This window comes from Sphaerodactylus townsendi, linkage group LG07 (genome assembly GCF_021028975.2).
Source record: "Sphaerodactylus townsendi isolate TG3544 linkage group LG07, MPM_Stown_v2.3, whole genome shotgun sequence".
Taxonomy (NCBI): Eukaryota; Metazoa; Chordata; class Lepidosauria; order Squamata; family Sphaerodactylidae; genus Sphaerodactylus; species Sphaerodactylus townsendi.
In genome coordinates, this window is record NC_059431.1 from 46,047,897 (window position 1) to 46,063,226 (window position 15,330).

At 46.5% G+C, this 15,330-nt stretch overlaps 1 protein-coding gene and 1 long non-coding RNA gene across 6 annotated transcripts in view; one reads left to right on the forward strand and one right to left on the reverse strand.

The window, feature by feature from the left end:
* Positions 1-15,330, forward strand: part of LOC125436593 — a 42,418-nt gene that overhangs the window by 12,597 nt on the left and 14,491 nt on the right. The window lies entirely within an intron of this gene.
* Positions 5,512-15,330, reverse strand: part of FAM172A (family with sequence similarity 172 member A) — a 273,126-nt gene continuing 263,307 nt past the window's right edge. For 4 of the 5 annotated variants that reach the window (XM_048503746.1, XM_048503740.1, XM_048503742.1 and 1 more), the window contains one exon: positions 5,512-8,279. In XM_048503746.1, coding sequence (XP_048359703.1) covers positions 8,137-8,279 — 143 coding nt within the window. In that variant the 3' untranslated portion in view covers positions 5,512-8,136. The remainder of the gene's footprint in view (positions 8,280-15,330) is intronic. The other variant, XR_007245075.1, reaches the window with a different exon arrangement.

The following is a 15,330-nucleotide window of genomic DNA, read 5'->3' on the forward strand; positions in this document are numbered from 1 at the left end:
TTGATCCCTACCAAAAAATGCCCCTTATAGGAATTAATGCAAAATTGCTGTAAACTTTTCAGATAATATTACTTTGGAGAGAGAACGTGAAACAATCAGCTGCATACTTGTAAAAGAATTAATCTTATACAAAGGCAGAGAGATGAAAAAGAGAGATTCGTTCACACAACCCGTCACAGTCGCTGACTTGATTTTATTTACTATTGGTGTTTGCATGAGGGTTCTTTAAGTTGCTGTAGCAACATTGTTTTCGTCATAATTATTTTAGCTATATGGAGCCAGGAGTGGAAAGAAAGAATCCCCATGAACCCTCTCGAAACCCAGAGATCAGCTTTGCTAAAAACACAGTTGTCTCCAATATGCTTTGGTGATCCTAAAGAGAGGTGGAAATCACTTTGCCCATTTGGATCAGCGCTTCTTCAAGACAGGATTTTGAAAGCAAATGTTGGATATTAGGAGTGGGGGGATTGTTAGTACAATTAGATGCAGTAATAAAAAAAAGACCTTATACAAATTGCAGAGAAGAAAGGCTCGAAAGTTTCCAGTCTCTCTCGCTCTCTCCTTCTCCCATCGCTTCTAAGAATGAAGCAAGTTTGTCTGCGGACACGCAGTTCCTGTCCCCGAAAACTGGTCTAGGCAAAGGCTCTGGTGACCAGGAGGGGAGAGACCAGGGGGGTCTCCCCTTTCTCAGGGCGAGTCAGCCCGCGCCTGCCAGGGCCAGGTAACCTGATGCAGCCGCGCTTTTCTCCAGGCCCTCGGCAGCCGCGGCCGTGTTCTTGCTGAGGACTTGCTCGTTTATGGTTTCTAAAGGAAAACCAGATGTGCTTCCAGTGAGGAGTGCGGGGAGTGATGGGGCGGGTGCGGGTGCCAAGGGCAGGTGCTCTTGGCCTCTATTCAGAAGAAGAGGCGATGGGAAGCTGCTAGCAGGGCCTCGTAGGCTCATCCACTGAATGGGGCTCCTACCAGGCAGTCATCGCGGGTCGTCGCTCCCTCCACACCCACACCCTCACATACCCTTCCAGCCAAACTAATGGGACAGAAAGAGAGCAGAAAGCCTCTGCCTGCTCTCCATACTGGATTCGGACGCACTCGCAGCTTCATCTTCTTTTTAGGCGGCCTTGGCCAAAGAAGCATAGGGGAAAGGGTTAGGAAAGAGACCTGGAAACTCCAGGAAAACGCCTTCCCAGATCTGCAGAGAAGTCAAGGCAGAGCATCGACTCCTGAGGCAGTCCCATAGGAATGGGGCCCAGCAGATCTCTCTTTGCTCAGCTCAGGTCGCACTGAACCTGGCTGCTTTTGCTCCTCAGAAACACCTGACGCTACTAAGCCCATTGCAGTCCTGGGGAGTCCACACTTTCCCCCATTGTCCTGCTGGCTCCTGGTCAGTCCCCCCCATGCCCCCAGTCCCTTTCCTCCAACAACTCATGTTTACCAGATCCAAAATTCAGACTTCCTCCATCCTAACGGTAACAGGAGATCATTAGGCATTGATGGGCCACGCAAACCTTGTTTTGAGTGGGGGAGGGGGTGGAGATTTGAGTAATAGTCACATTTTATTTTAAATACAGTATCTCATCTATACTTCTTAACCTTTCACCCTTCCTTAAGGCCCAAATATAAATTCCGTGTGTACTGCACAACGCACAGCACACACACACACAAAGCCTGGAAAGGGGCAAAATCTATTTTAATTGTGAAACTGCATAAGGAGACCATACAGGCTTGACCCACTCTCCCCTGGACCCCGAGCAAGTGTACCTCTAGTCTTCCCCCTGCCAGTTTGGCGCGCGCGCGCGCGCACGCACACACACACACACACACACACACACACACACACACACACACACACACACACACACGTCCCACAAGCCTCCCCACTGCTTTGGCCACGAGCGCATCCTTCGCCTTCTCGCAGCAAACTCGACTTCCAGTATTTGGATCCAGCAAGTGGGGAAATGCCTCCGAGCTCCTTTTGGGAGATCAGCTGGGAAGTCATGCTTGAGGATTTTTCTTTTTCGCACCTCCCCCCCCCCTCGCCCAAAACCCATCCCTAGATCTCCGTGTTAATCTCTAGTTTCACTCCTTCAAACAGAACTCGGTTACAAAGAGCTTGGAAAGAGTTTGCCTCCATTGAAGAGGCACCGCGTCTTTAATTTTCTGAGTAAAAACTCCCCAAGAAACTTCATATAGCTTCTTAGGTTTTGCTTAGCATACGTGATAAAACATTGATTGTCGCAGTTTGGTGACCCATGAAATGTGGAGGTTAGTTTTCTCTTCAGACCAGAGCATATAATTATGCAAATAAAGAGCTGTCACTGATCTGGTGAAATGCTCACAAACACACGCAATCCGAAACTGGAGAGAAAAGTGAAAATGGCGGGGGAGGGGGTGGCTGGACGCCATGGCCGTGCTTACAAAGTTTGGGGAAGTTCCTCTTTCACACGTTGGGGACCCAGTCAACAATTAACGCGGCGATTCTCGCCCGACCTGCAGAGGGCTACTCCCACGTTCTTTAGCAGATCTGGGTTTTATCATTATGATTTAATTCAGCCCGAATGGAAAATTGAGCACTGGAGCACAAACGATCTCCTTCTAATGACAGTTGTTAGTTTCGTTTGAGAACCAAATGAAGAGGAGGGAGAAGGAACCCGCTTTGGAGAAAATAAATACCTTGAGGTCCCACTTTAGTTGGTTAGGAATCCGTGTCACATTGCTTATTGATGCGGAAGTGCTGAGCTGGATAAACGGCCGGGCTTTAGTCCCCCTATTTTATCAACCCAAACAGATTCCCCTCCCGCAAAAGAGAAGAGTCTGTGGCTGGGCTCTCAGCCTCAGTTACCCATCTATAAAATGGGAGCATTTTAAGGACTAACCTTTGGAGGGGCTGGTTGCCTATAAATTATTTTTGTGACTGGATAGCTGGTTTAAAGACGTAAATGTTGGAATTACTCCTTCTCATGTAAAAATAGATGCCCAAAGGCAGATAAGTTCATAAGTGAGCATTCAGTTTAAACTCCCCTAACCGGAGGGCATTCTAGCTTCTTCTTTGTAATCTAAACTGCAGGGCAATTCCACTTTTTTGGGGGGGAGGGGGGTGCTTTCAGTAGTCGTTTGCCCAAGTAACAGTTCTGAGAAACTCTAGCCTTCCCCCTTTGTCTTTGAACTAATGATCAGAACGATAACAACACACCATCTCATCTTGGGAGGGTAGGTGGATTCAGCCAGTAAGAGTAATGCAGAAATTGTTATTGCTCAGATAATACCAGCAATCTATGTGTGCGAGCTTTCCACAATCAAAGCTCCCATTATCAGATACCTGAACGAAGAGAGCATATTGAAAGCTCATCCTCCGAAACTCTTATTGGTCTTTAAAGTGCTACTGGACTGGAATCCTTCCATTGCAGACCAACACCGCCCCTTTCTGAAACTTGTCTGTGTGCTGCTATGACTGTACCCACCTCTCTCCACCCTCCCCCTGTTCCTTTCGGTGTCTGGCTGTGCTGACAGTGGAGCGGGTTCATTCCAGACCTCTTGGCTGCCTCCGAAGCCATCCAGATGTGACAAGCCCAGTGGTGTGCAACCTTAAAACCATCGATCCAAAGGAATCAATTAAACCAACATTTATCCCTCCAAAGTGTGCTTTAAGGCCATAACTGACACTCCGTTTTTTTTACTTTCTCAGATCAGATGGTGAGCAAAAAGCTGAAAGGTTTTGAAGGGGGCAAGTTATTCAGCAATCCCTGTTCATCGACGAGGTGAGGGGCACACCTGCCTTCTCTCCCCCCACCCCTCAGCAATTTACGATCACTGTTGCGCATCCCTTCCATCTCCCTTACCAATGGGGGGGAGGGGAGAAGGGTTAATGGACCCCCTGGGGCAGCAGAAGGAGGGAGGCCATTCAGGAGCACCCTCTTGGCCAGCCTCCAAAACAGTCATGCCAGAGAATTAAGAATTTGTAGGGGGGGGTCTTCTGTGGCGTGGAGGTAATGAGAAAGATCTCTTCTTCCACTCCTCTGAGAAAGCATTTCCACTATTTTATCTGGCGGAGCACTTGAGTTGCTGCCCACTTCCATTAAATTTAAGGGGCCTACCATCAACACACTCCATCAAGAAGCATTTAGTTGGATCTCGGTTACCGGTGGGGTGGATGGTGCAGCTTGGCCCAAGTGCTGCCAGGGGAGCCTAGCCCACAGTCAGCACAAAAGATGCAGTCCAAAGGGCTCCCTTTCCCGTGGAAGGGTGCCCCCCCCCCAGCATTTGAGGGAATTAGACTCCTTTTTCCCCAAACTGGCCACAGTACCCTTTCCCAAAAGTCTTTAAAAGGGAGGAATCTCTGGTCAGTGTACCTGCAGGCTTTGAGTCATTAGTTCAGGTGATGTCTCATCTTATGGAGCTCTTCTTCACATTGTGGCTCTCCCACAGGATGCAGCCCAAAGAGCAGCTGGGCAAGGGGCTTCACATAGTTGCTTGGAGCCAGAGTTGAATAATCTTGTGTGCCGCTTGGATCTGCCTCCTGCGGGATTCAAGCCTAGCAAAAATGATAAGGACGGAATACAGCTGTGCTGGCCAAGAGGCCTGTGGTTTGCCCCAGGAGGCCAGCAAGCGTCCCACTGTCTGGACTTTCAAACTATGCAAAACTGAATGATTCAAGAGGGCTTTTTTGCAAAGCTAATAGAGCTGCATTGTACAAAATGGGTCATAGTCTGATTCTGCACAGGCAACTCAAACGGGTTACATGAACCCATGTTACTGGTGCTGCCTTTTTCATGGAGGGTACAGGGGCCAGCCAGGATCACTGGGATCCTAGTGGAAGGAGGCAGCTGGGTTCACACAGGAAACATGGTTCCATGTGAACCTCAACAGTCAAGAATCCCCTCCCCTGAAAATCCATCCCACCCCCCACCCCCAGAATCCCCACCCACCCACCTATGGCACACAGGGTGACTACCTATTAGAGAATCCACTGTTATGACAGCCACCTAAGGAGTCCACCATAATGGTGGATGGAAAGGGATGGGCATAAAACTCTTCCTGCTTGCCGTAGTTTAACTCGGATTCAGGCAAACATGGATTCAGGCAAACATAATGGGTCAGAAGCACTCGGGTGGTGAGTCCTGTGGGAACTTATCCCTCAAAACGCTTTTAAAAAGAGCCTAAACCCATTCTTTTGAGCCTGTGCCGAATCACCCACAGGCTAACTTGGATAAATGATTAGGGACTGTGATGTATATTGCTGTGTATAGCTTACTGGAAGCAACATTCTGTTATGTAATTTTTGCACCAGTTTGGGTCATGTTAACATTTGCTGCTTTTCAGTTCTATCTTTTTAGATTTCTGGTTGATTCCAGACTTCTAAACCCCCGAGCATCTTCTTTATTGAATGTCCCATGTTACAGATTCTGCTGCTCACTATGGCCAATCCGCCTTGAGTCCCCGAGAAAGGCAGACTATCAATAACATAAGCAAACAAAATAAAAGCAAGACCAGGCACAAAGAAGCCACACTCACCTCTTTTAAGAGAAACCATCTTTTATTGGTTCAGTGTAAACAGAAAAGAGAGCAACCCCTCCCCCTCCCCCTGTGCTTTACAATTCGGTCCAAAAGCAGCAAGGGGAAAAAAACACACAAACAAAACACAAACTAGGCCCCAGCGGAGTAAAAGTGTGTGTGCATGTGGGTGGATGGGTGCCTGGGCCGGCAGGAGGAGGGTCAGCCTCTCAGGTCAGAGGCCTTTGGGGAGGTTTGGCACTTTGCAAAGCCCCAAGGCTTTCCTATGAGTCCTGAGGAGGACCAAGGATTGCCTCTCCTTTACTCCAGAAAGAAGCCAAAGATTTCCTAAATATGATGGAAATCAGTGGAGGAGAAGACAGCCCCTGCCCCCACCAGGCACCCTACCTTGGTAGGCATAATGCCAGGGGATAGTGACTGAGGGGGAGACCAGTGGCTGGAATACTCATGTGGGTGGGGGTGGGGTGTGAATTGAGGCCCAGCTTCAGGAAGAGAAATCTTGCACACTTACAGGTCACAGACCACCCACACCAACTCCCACTGGCCCAAAGTCCAGCTCTGGCACATTGTGATCCTCTGAGCTAAAGAGGAATCCGAAAGCTCCAACAGGACTGGAATGCATTGGCTCTGGGGATCTGCCCGCAAAGATCACAGCTGGAGATCCCTGTCACTTCTGGTATTGAAAAGTCTGGCTGAAGGACAGCAGGATCTCCTGCAATCCACTCTCCAGGCCCCATCTCCTGCAATCCACTCTCCAGTTGCCACGTTGCTAAATTGTGTACAGCCCACTAAAAATCCCAAAGCGAACTCTTGTCTTTATTTCTCTGTTCCTATCACTTCACAGGTGAAACAAAGAAAACAGACCACATTAAGGGAACCTCTGGGTAAGGTCAGGTAGTAATGAATATCCCAGCCCACCTACTTGGGAGCCAGCCATGTTTTGCTGCTGCAGAGAAGGCACAGATCCCAGTCTACTTGGATGGCTTCCTGCAGGAGACCACCTTAAAGCAATGGATGTCTCTTTATTCTGTGCAACGCTCCATGGCACACTGGATTGTGGGCAGGGCTGTCCCTGGGGTCTGCACAGAGCTTTGAAGTGGGTGGCTGGCCTCAGGTGTCCCCACCCCCCATGGTCTTCACTGGTAACCAGTTTAGGCTTTAATTCTGTGCTGGTGAGGGTAGGAAGGCAGCATTCATTCAATGTGAGGACTCTTGGAAAACATTCAGTGACAGACTATGCGATTTAGGCCTATGCTGAACTTGAAAAAAAGCCGCGAGTCATTAAGAGTGATTGGAAATTGAAGGAATATGAAAACGAAATAATCTGGCTAATAATAAAAGTTTTAGTGATGGCAGTGATTTTTTTTTTTTTGCTCTCAGTATTTTTTCACAGTGACTCCAGGCATTGAAACGTCAGTGGCTTCAGGTAGAACTTGCTACCAAATGACATTCAAGGCAGTGGGGTGCCTTCCCAACCAGAAGTGCAGCTCCCCAACACCCCCTCAGTGTGGGCCTTCCCCTTTCAGCAGGTGAGGAAATGTTCCGCAAGTCTTTCCCACTCAGATGAGGGGGAAAAGGGGGACGGGGAGTCAGGTGCCCTGTCTGGATACCCTCCAGCATTTAAAAACAAAGACATTAGGAAACCAATCTGTCACAAAATAGATATTCTGGTGGAATAAAAAATAAAGGTTTCAACCAACTAACAGCAGCACCCCCCCCCCCCCCCCTGGCATTTGATCTACAGTGTATTTGTTGCGAAGGCGTCTTTTTCACTTTGTAGTTTAAAAATGACTCAGCAACCCCGGGAGCCCCAAAGCAAACGAGTGCTCAGCAGAACACGCAGGGGGGCGGGAGGAGGGAGAGAGAGAGTGTCAAAGGACGTCCTTGCCAAGGTCCCGGTTTGCAAAAGCCTCCGTGGGATTAGTCGCTGGCATCTCCCCGCGCGGAGTCCCGGGCTAAACCCAGGCAGCCTCGGAGGGGCCGGAGGGGCGAACAAAGCGCGGCAGCCTTTTGTTCGGGCGCCTCGGAGGGGCGGCGGCGGCTCTCCACGCCGATGCCTCCGAGGGCCCAGCTCAGGACCGCTGCCCCCGGGGCGCCTCGCAGCTATCGATGCCGGCCCGGGGGCTTGCAAAACAGAGCAAGAAGCCCCGCCCAAAGCGTGGAAGCAAACTCAGTCCAAAGCCTAAAAACGGGCGAGGGTGGTGGGCGCAGGGGGGGGGGGGTACCCAGTTGCAGAGCTCTGAGGTCTGGGGTGGTGGTGGTGTCTTTTTAAAAAATGCAGGCGAAGGGGCTGCAGCTCCGGTGGGAAGGGAAGTGGCGGGCGCTAGGACCGGGGCGGCGTGGCGGCGGCGGCCATCAGCTCGGTGCCGGCCGCTGTCAGGGCAATTAGAGGTGGGGCGGGCTGGGCCGCGCGCCGCTGCTGTCAGCCTTAATCTGGGCCCTGACGGGCAGCCGGCGACGCGAGCTGCGGCCCACAGGAAGCACAACCGGCGAACCTAGATTGCTTTGACAGCTGCGCTCATCTAGAAATAATGCAAAACGCTACGTGGATGTAGACACGGCGACCCTCTGCTCTCCGGAGAAAACAATCTAATGAGGGGCCGCGGCGGCGGCGGCGGAGGGAGCGCCCTACAGCTCCTCGGGGCGGATCCTCTGCGAGCGCCGCGCCGGAGCCCCCTTGGCCGAGCTGTGCTTCGCCTCCAGCGCCTCGCCCAAGAACCGGAAGACCGACGGGAAGCTCCTCCACGAGGTCAGCTCGTGCCTCTCCGTCCCTGCAAGACAGAAGGAGCAGCGCGTCACTGGCGGGCCCGGCCTGGGGAAGGAGAAGCCCTTCTGCCCGCCCCCCACACTAAGCCTCGGGGGTCACGCTGAGCAAGGACCGGGGGGAGGCTGCTGGAGCCAGAAGCTCCCCCCCCCCGCCCCGCCCCGCCCCGCAGGATCACCCGGCCTCCATTCACATTATGTCTCGCTCTCTCTCACACACACCCGTCAACTTCCCGGCAAGGGTCGTGAAGCCAGATGCCTGAGCTTAGGGTGAAAAGTCTCCCGGTGGGACCGGGAGTTCTCCCGGAATGACAATGGCCCAGCAAATTGCAGCGATCAGTTTCTCCTAGGGGGAAATGAAGCTTTAGAAGCAGACTCTGTGGTATCCTATCCCCCACTTAGCTCCTCTCAAAAGAAACACCCAGCCCAGGAAGTGTTCCCAAATCTCTTGGAATTCCACATGCTGGAGTTGGCAGCCCTACCTAAATCTAGACAAAGCGCATGGGCCCATTTTAAATCATTCTGGGACACTTCCTACTATCTAAGTGCAGCTTTAAGGGGAGGTGGTCTCCCCAAGCATTCTGCACATGCTCAAGACACTGCCCTTCTAAGATGGGGGGAGGAGTCATTTCCTAGGTCAGACAGGAGAAAGATCTCACTGATGAATGCTCACTATTCCCTTTTTGCCCTCAGACATTCCCATCTTTCCCAGTAGAATTAATAGTTTTTATTGACTTGTGATGTAGGGGACAAAATGCTTTCAGATCAGCATCTTTGCCTGTTCTTACTACCTCCTCCCACAGTCTCCCATCTTATAAGGACAGTACAGGGGGACCATGTTGAACAGGGCTCCGCAAATCAACAGGCTGAGCCACAGGATCAAAACCAACACATAACACCTGCTAAATTGAACTGCTTTACAGTGACCTGGTTCAGAGGAAGGCAGGGCTTCTTTTGGGCAGATGCAGATTTTCTCCTGACAAACAAACCTGCCAATATTCTATACATGTAACTACCAAAGATACAGGGGTTCAGCAATCCTGAATTTTGAAAGGGACACATTTTAGGAAGCTTAACACAAAGTCCAGCAGACATATGCCCCTAGTTTAGGTTGCCAGACACAGCTTTAAGCAGAATAGTCCTTTTCTCCACTTTCTCCTGTTAGAGCTGGTTCTCTAGGGTTATACATTCTCTAGGGTTAGCAGTGATTTCACCACTGGGGGCCAGAATCCAGTGAACACCAGACCAGCAGTGCTTTTGCAGCAAAATAGCAGATGCCCCTCCCGCCGCTGCTATTTAAAAGATACATGTCCATCCAAGGAGTCTTCTGCAGGCACAGAGAATTTTACACTTTTAGTTCATACAGACACATGGCTAAACAAATTACCAGTTTTTAAGTAGTTCTGGTGCCTTCAGTCTATTCCAGAAAAATGTTTTTGTTTTTTTCCTTAGGTTCCTCTGTGTCACATTTATGTAGATCAGGAGCCTCCCCCAAAAACCCCTCTTTCACTGCCCTGCGCTGTCTTTTTATTAACCAAATAGCAGCATTATCTAATAATACTGTCCCCCCACCCCCCACCTCCACACCACCCTGGCAACCAGGTGCCCTGAAAGAGTTCAGAGCCCTTCGGAGATAACACAATTATGCAGAGATGCTGCTGAGAAGCCTCCCGATCCCAGGCTCCTGTATGATACTTTAACATTGTTAATGATAATTCTCCACTCTGTAATAGTAGGTCATTGCTATGGTTACTCTACAATGGTGCAACACTTTTCTTTCCCCTTCAGCTATTCGCTGAGACCTGGTAACCACATTTGTTGCCTAGCAACAGTTTTGTGAGAGTATCACAATCTGGGAGTTACAACAATAAAGGACAGGATGGCCCTGGCCTACCCTGAAGGAGAGCTTGCCTGACGGGTGGTTGGGTGTCTCTGAGATAGAAGACACACACACATACACACACACACACGCACAAAACATACTTTGAGTCCCCACTGGATCACAGCAGTGATGTGATACCAATATACAATGGTAAGGCTGCCCCCATACAAACCCAACTTTCTTATTGCCTCCACAAAGAGATTCCCTCTCCAGAGGCAACCACTGCACAAAGACCCGTCTACAGTTCGTATACCTGTTTCAACAGAGACGTGCTTTTCAAATTCACTTCATGCATATATTTTCCCCATACCTTTTTAATGTGTAAGACTGGTCACTTGAAACAAGGATAACTGCACTTTACAATCGTACATAAGCACCTTTTGCACAAAGAGTTTACATCACAGCAAAAGTCCTGGAGGCCGTCTTTAAGAGCTCAAAGAATTCACTGACGCACAAAGAAAATGACAGATTCTGCTTTTGCAAAGACACCTCAGCTGCCCACGGACACGTCTTGTGCACACATCTTGCACGTCAGCACATGGTGTTCCTTTTGGCATACAGACTGGGAGCAGAAAGGCAATCAAGTGCCCTACATGCTGTCCTTTTAAACAGCCGCAGCAACACATTTCACTTTTCTCCTAGGTTTTGATTCCATTTAAACAGAAACCACCAATAATCAATGCTCTCCATTCACAAATCTGCTTCGTGTGCTATTTCGTTCTGCACATTTGCATGGTGGAATGCTTCTCTGGACAAGCATTCCCTATACCTTCCCCACCAACAGCCCAAGAACAGAACACCCCCCCTTCTAATTGCTAGAGATCTCTTAATCACTTTTACCTAGTACGTGTTCATTTGCGAATATGGGTCTACTTGTACACGGAGTCATTTTTAGAGAGAACTGCATGCTTCATCATTTATTTAATACATTTTCCTTTGTGAACAGCCATCTTCCAGCTACACATGACAAGAAAATAAGCAAGAGAAGCTATGTGCTAATTGTGCTCCTCATCTTTTCTCCTTCACTATATAACCTACACTTTGCCTCGGGAGAGATCATACTCACTCTAGCTTGTGTTACTGAGACTATGATCAACTTGTTAAGATTTCCAGCAGCAATCCTCTTACGCCACCCTCTCCAAAACCAATTCAGGCTTTTGAATCTAGAGGGACCTGATGATTCAACGGGCTAAGGCAATTTGAACTCCCTCTCCTCATTGTCTCTTACTAGTAACAATCTCACTGATGGATGAACAATTTCCCTTGTGGTAAAATCACTTCACCGGCTTTTTACTTACTACAATTATGATGATCTTGTTGCTTGACTAGGATTGCTATGAAATCCTAGCACTCTCATCTTGTCAAGTATATATGCTGGCCCTTCATAACATTTGAGATGCCAAATTCTGCTCATAGATATTCACAGTCAACTGTCAAGGAAAAGTAGTACTGAATTTCACAGCATGCAAAGATTATAACCACCATCTGTGGACATGTCCAATTGATCCCTTGTTATGCGATGATTTCACCAAATGGAAAGAGGTAAAAATAGAAGTCTGGGATTGTTCTAACCAGCAGGAAGATGGCATGGGCATGGGACCATAGGTAAGGCAGCTGGCTTATTCTCGGAGTGTGTGTATGTGTGTATATATATATATGTATATACACACAGAGAGAGAGAGAGAGAGAGAAAACTCTAGATGAACCAGATAAAACACCTTGGGTAAAAATATGGTCAATACACATAGATCCCCCAAACAATCCATCACATATCCTCTGAGTCCAACCCTCTTCCTCCACAGGCTCCAGTGTGAATGGAAACTAGCAGCAATCTTGTTTCCCTTCAACAACGCTGTGCAGCCAGTTGGTACCGCCCACTGCCCTCTGCTAATGAAAACTAGGGAAGCAGGAGGATAGTGTGCATACACACTCATGGCCTCCTACCAGTTCAGGTTATTGGGAGGGTGTTGATTTTGTAACCTGCGTTAAGATTTTCCTGTATCCAAGGTGTCCCCCATGAAGGCAGGAATTTCCTTGCACTGTCTTCCTAGGCCCTTGCCACCCAGTGCATCTACATGTAGTATACCTATTTTGCTAGTAGGGGGAGCAATGCAAAATTAAGGAGACATTGGACTTTGGCTGCATATTTCTAAGGATCATGATGGGACCAACTAAGGCATCATCTAATTGGACTCCCAATTACTGGCTATAGGTTTTTATAGAGCAGCTTCATGAAACATTTGTTGGTTGGAAAAAAGATGTAGTAGATATCTATGATCAAAGACACTGATTACGATTTAGTGAGAGTTACTAAGAAGCATAATTGGGAGAGGCAGCTATTAGTATAAACTCTTTGCCAAGAGGCAGAATGGCTTGGAGAGAAGAAAATGTGGAATATTTGAAACGAGTGAATAAAAACTGTTCAAATTTAATGCAAATGCACTGAGTGATGTATAAAATAACAACCCAACAACTTCTAGAAATAAACCACAGGGGAATTAATCATGATGTAATGAGCAAGTGTAGTAAAATCAGTGAGTGGGAGAAGGCTAGAACATCCTGGAATATCCTAGAGTTAATTTTTTTCAGTTGCACCAGAAGCATAAATAGAAAGATTCCATCTAGTTTCACAAAAAAGTGCTCCAAGATATGAAGATAGAAAACAGCTGCTATGAAAAGAAAAAAATTGTGAGGTAACCAGTTTAAAATCTGGAAGTGATATTTAGGCAGGCATTTTAAGGGAAGAATATTCATCAAAGGTATTTTGGGGAGCTGCAAGCCTTTTTAATACGAAGTGAAAATAAGTAATAAAGACAAAATTGATCCATTAATGAATAAGATGAAATAGATTGTTTATCTAAAAGAAGTATGATGGTATACAGTTTTAATATCAGTCTAATAATAAAGAAAAATAGTTCTGACAAACAATGAAGACCTTTTCAATACTGTTGTAAATTAGGGGGAAAGAAACAGGTGAGGGAATACTTAGAAAAATTTAATATACAAATCATCAGGTCTGGATGACAAGCATCACAAAGTCGTAAGGGAATTAGTTAATGAATTTGCTGAACTACCGGCAATTATTTCTGAAAACTCATGCAGAATCAGGGAGATACCAGAGCAGCAGAGTGGGTGGGAAACAACTATTGTATTACCTCAAACAGAGAAAGAGAGGGAAAGAAATTACTGTGTAGTAAATTTAACTCCTTAAAAATAAGAGTGCAATCTTAAAAGGAAAAATATACATACACCTACAAATTAATGAGAAATTTATAAACAAACTGACATCGATCTGTCAATAATTGTGTCAAGCACGCTGATTTTGACTGAATTATTAAAGTCAAGCATATGGTTATCCAAATGGCTTTTCCTGGTATACGAAAGACCATGCTGAAGTCACAAAGAATTGCTGCTTTTATTAACCTAGGAGACCAAGGGGGTTCTGTTACCTGCCCGCTGTCAAAATGCAGAGCTAGCAAGCTATTGCATTCAAAGCAGAATAGCAGATTTCCAAGGGCAGGGGCAGCTCTGCCAGGACTGGAGAGTCAGTGTTCCTGATCCACAGCACTCAAAAGTGGGATGCATATGATATATGATACGACAACATCCCTGCATATGATGGTTTGATGGCACTGGTTATCCTAGATGGGGAAGGAGGAAAGTGATTAGAATCACACACCCACTGTGGGTGCTATTTTTTTTCCAGAGTTGCCACAAATGGCACAGCAGCATATATAATTGGATACTGAAATGTGTATGTGGTGGTGGTGGTGGCTGCACGTCATTTCTTTGCATTTGAGAGGTCCAGTTCAGAAAGTGACTGAATTGGACAACTGAATCTGATTTTTTTAAAAGTGTTTTTGCTCTGTAGATGTGCTAAGCCCAAGAATGTGCTTAGCCCATCTTGCAAATGTTTTCTCAGCAATAAGCAGGATTGGGAATTAGCTGTACCATGAGTGATTATCCTAAATTTTGTTGTACCACCAAATAGGTTTGCACCAATTGTTGCATCAGTGCAATGAAATTCACTCCCACATGGCACCAAAGTTACAAGCAGAGAAGCCAATGCATGGATTTAAGGCCAGATTTTCAGAAATCTATAGTGCGGCATTTCCAGAAGGCAGGGATTCCATGCAAAAATGAGAATAATTATAAATACTGATGAAATGGGCGGGGGTCCGTTTGTGGGATTGCCAGAACGAATGGTATTAGGCTCACATACTAAAACATCATAATCTGGAATCATAAGCAAATTTCACATGAATTCATTAAATTAATTAGTAAATGAGATATATTTGAATGCAAGGTAAGACAAACATTATAAGGATGGAGAAACTATATTGAGATAAATTCGATATTAAACAGAAAACTGCTAAATACAGTCTGGTGTCATATTTTCTGTAATGATGATCAAAAATATGTGCATCAAACTCTAATTAGCCAATTTCCTTAAAATCATATTTATACTTCAGCTTTATTGGATTTTTTTTAAACCAAGGGAGAATGAAGATGAGCATATTTTTGGAGTTGTGGAAAGCTGTTGAAAGTTTGTTACATTTTTTAAAAAGAGAAGCAGCTCCTTAAACTCCTTTTCCTGATCTTGCAAAGTTTGCAACTTTCTTTGATTCCAGGAGCAGAGTTTAGAACCTTTATAATTTACACATGCAGTTCCTAGCTGTGCAGGTCAGAGACTCCCTTTTTGGGTATCTACTGTGCAGGACAAAAAAAAGCCCCTTCCATTAAGTTTACAAGCTATGTAGAACAATGAGTTCTTCCTGTGGAGTGGACAAGATGCGTAAAACAAAGGTTTTCCCTGCTGTGAAGAAGTAAAGCAATTTCAGTATACATCTACATCTGTAGGGAACATGTCTAGGTTGATACATTTCATCTTAAATATTTATCAGAGTGGTATCCCTGCAACCAGTTTGACCAAGAGGAGATCAGTAATTTCAGGATACTTTTATGATCATCATCTATATTCAGTTGCTTGCACATTGTTTGGAAGACAAAACTACTTGGTGTCACTGATTTATGGGAGAAAATGTTCTAGTTCAGAAGATTTTCTTAGTGTTGGTACAAAGATGGTGTACATCAAATATGTTGTTGTTGATAACTGACAACCATGCAGAAAATGGTCTGGTGAGAAATGGGTTAGAGGTTCTGAGAATATTAGTTTT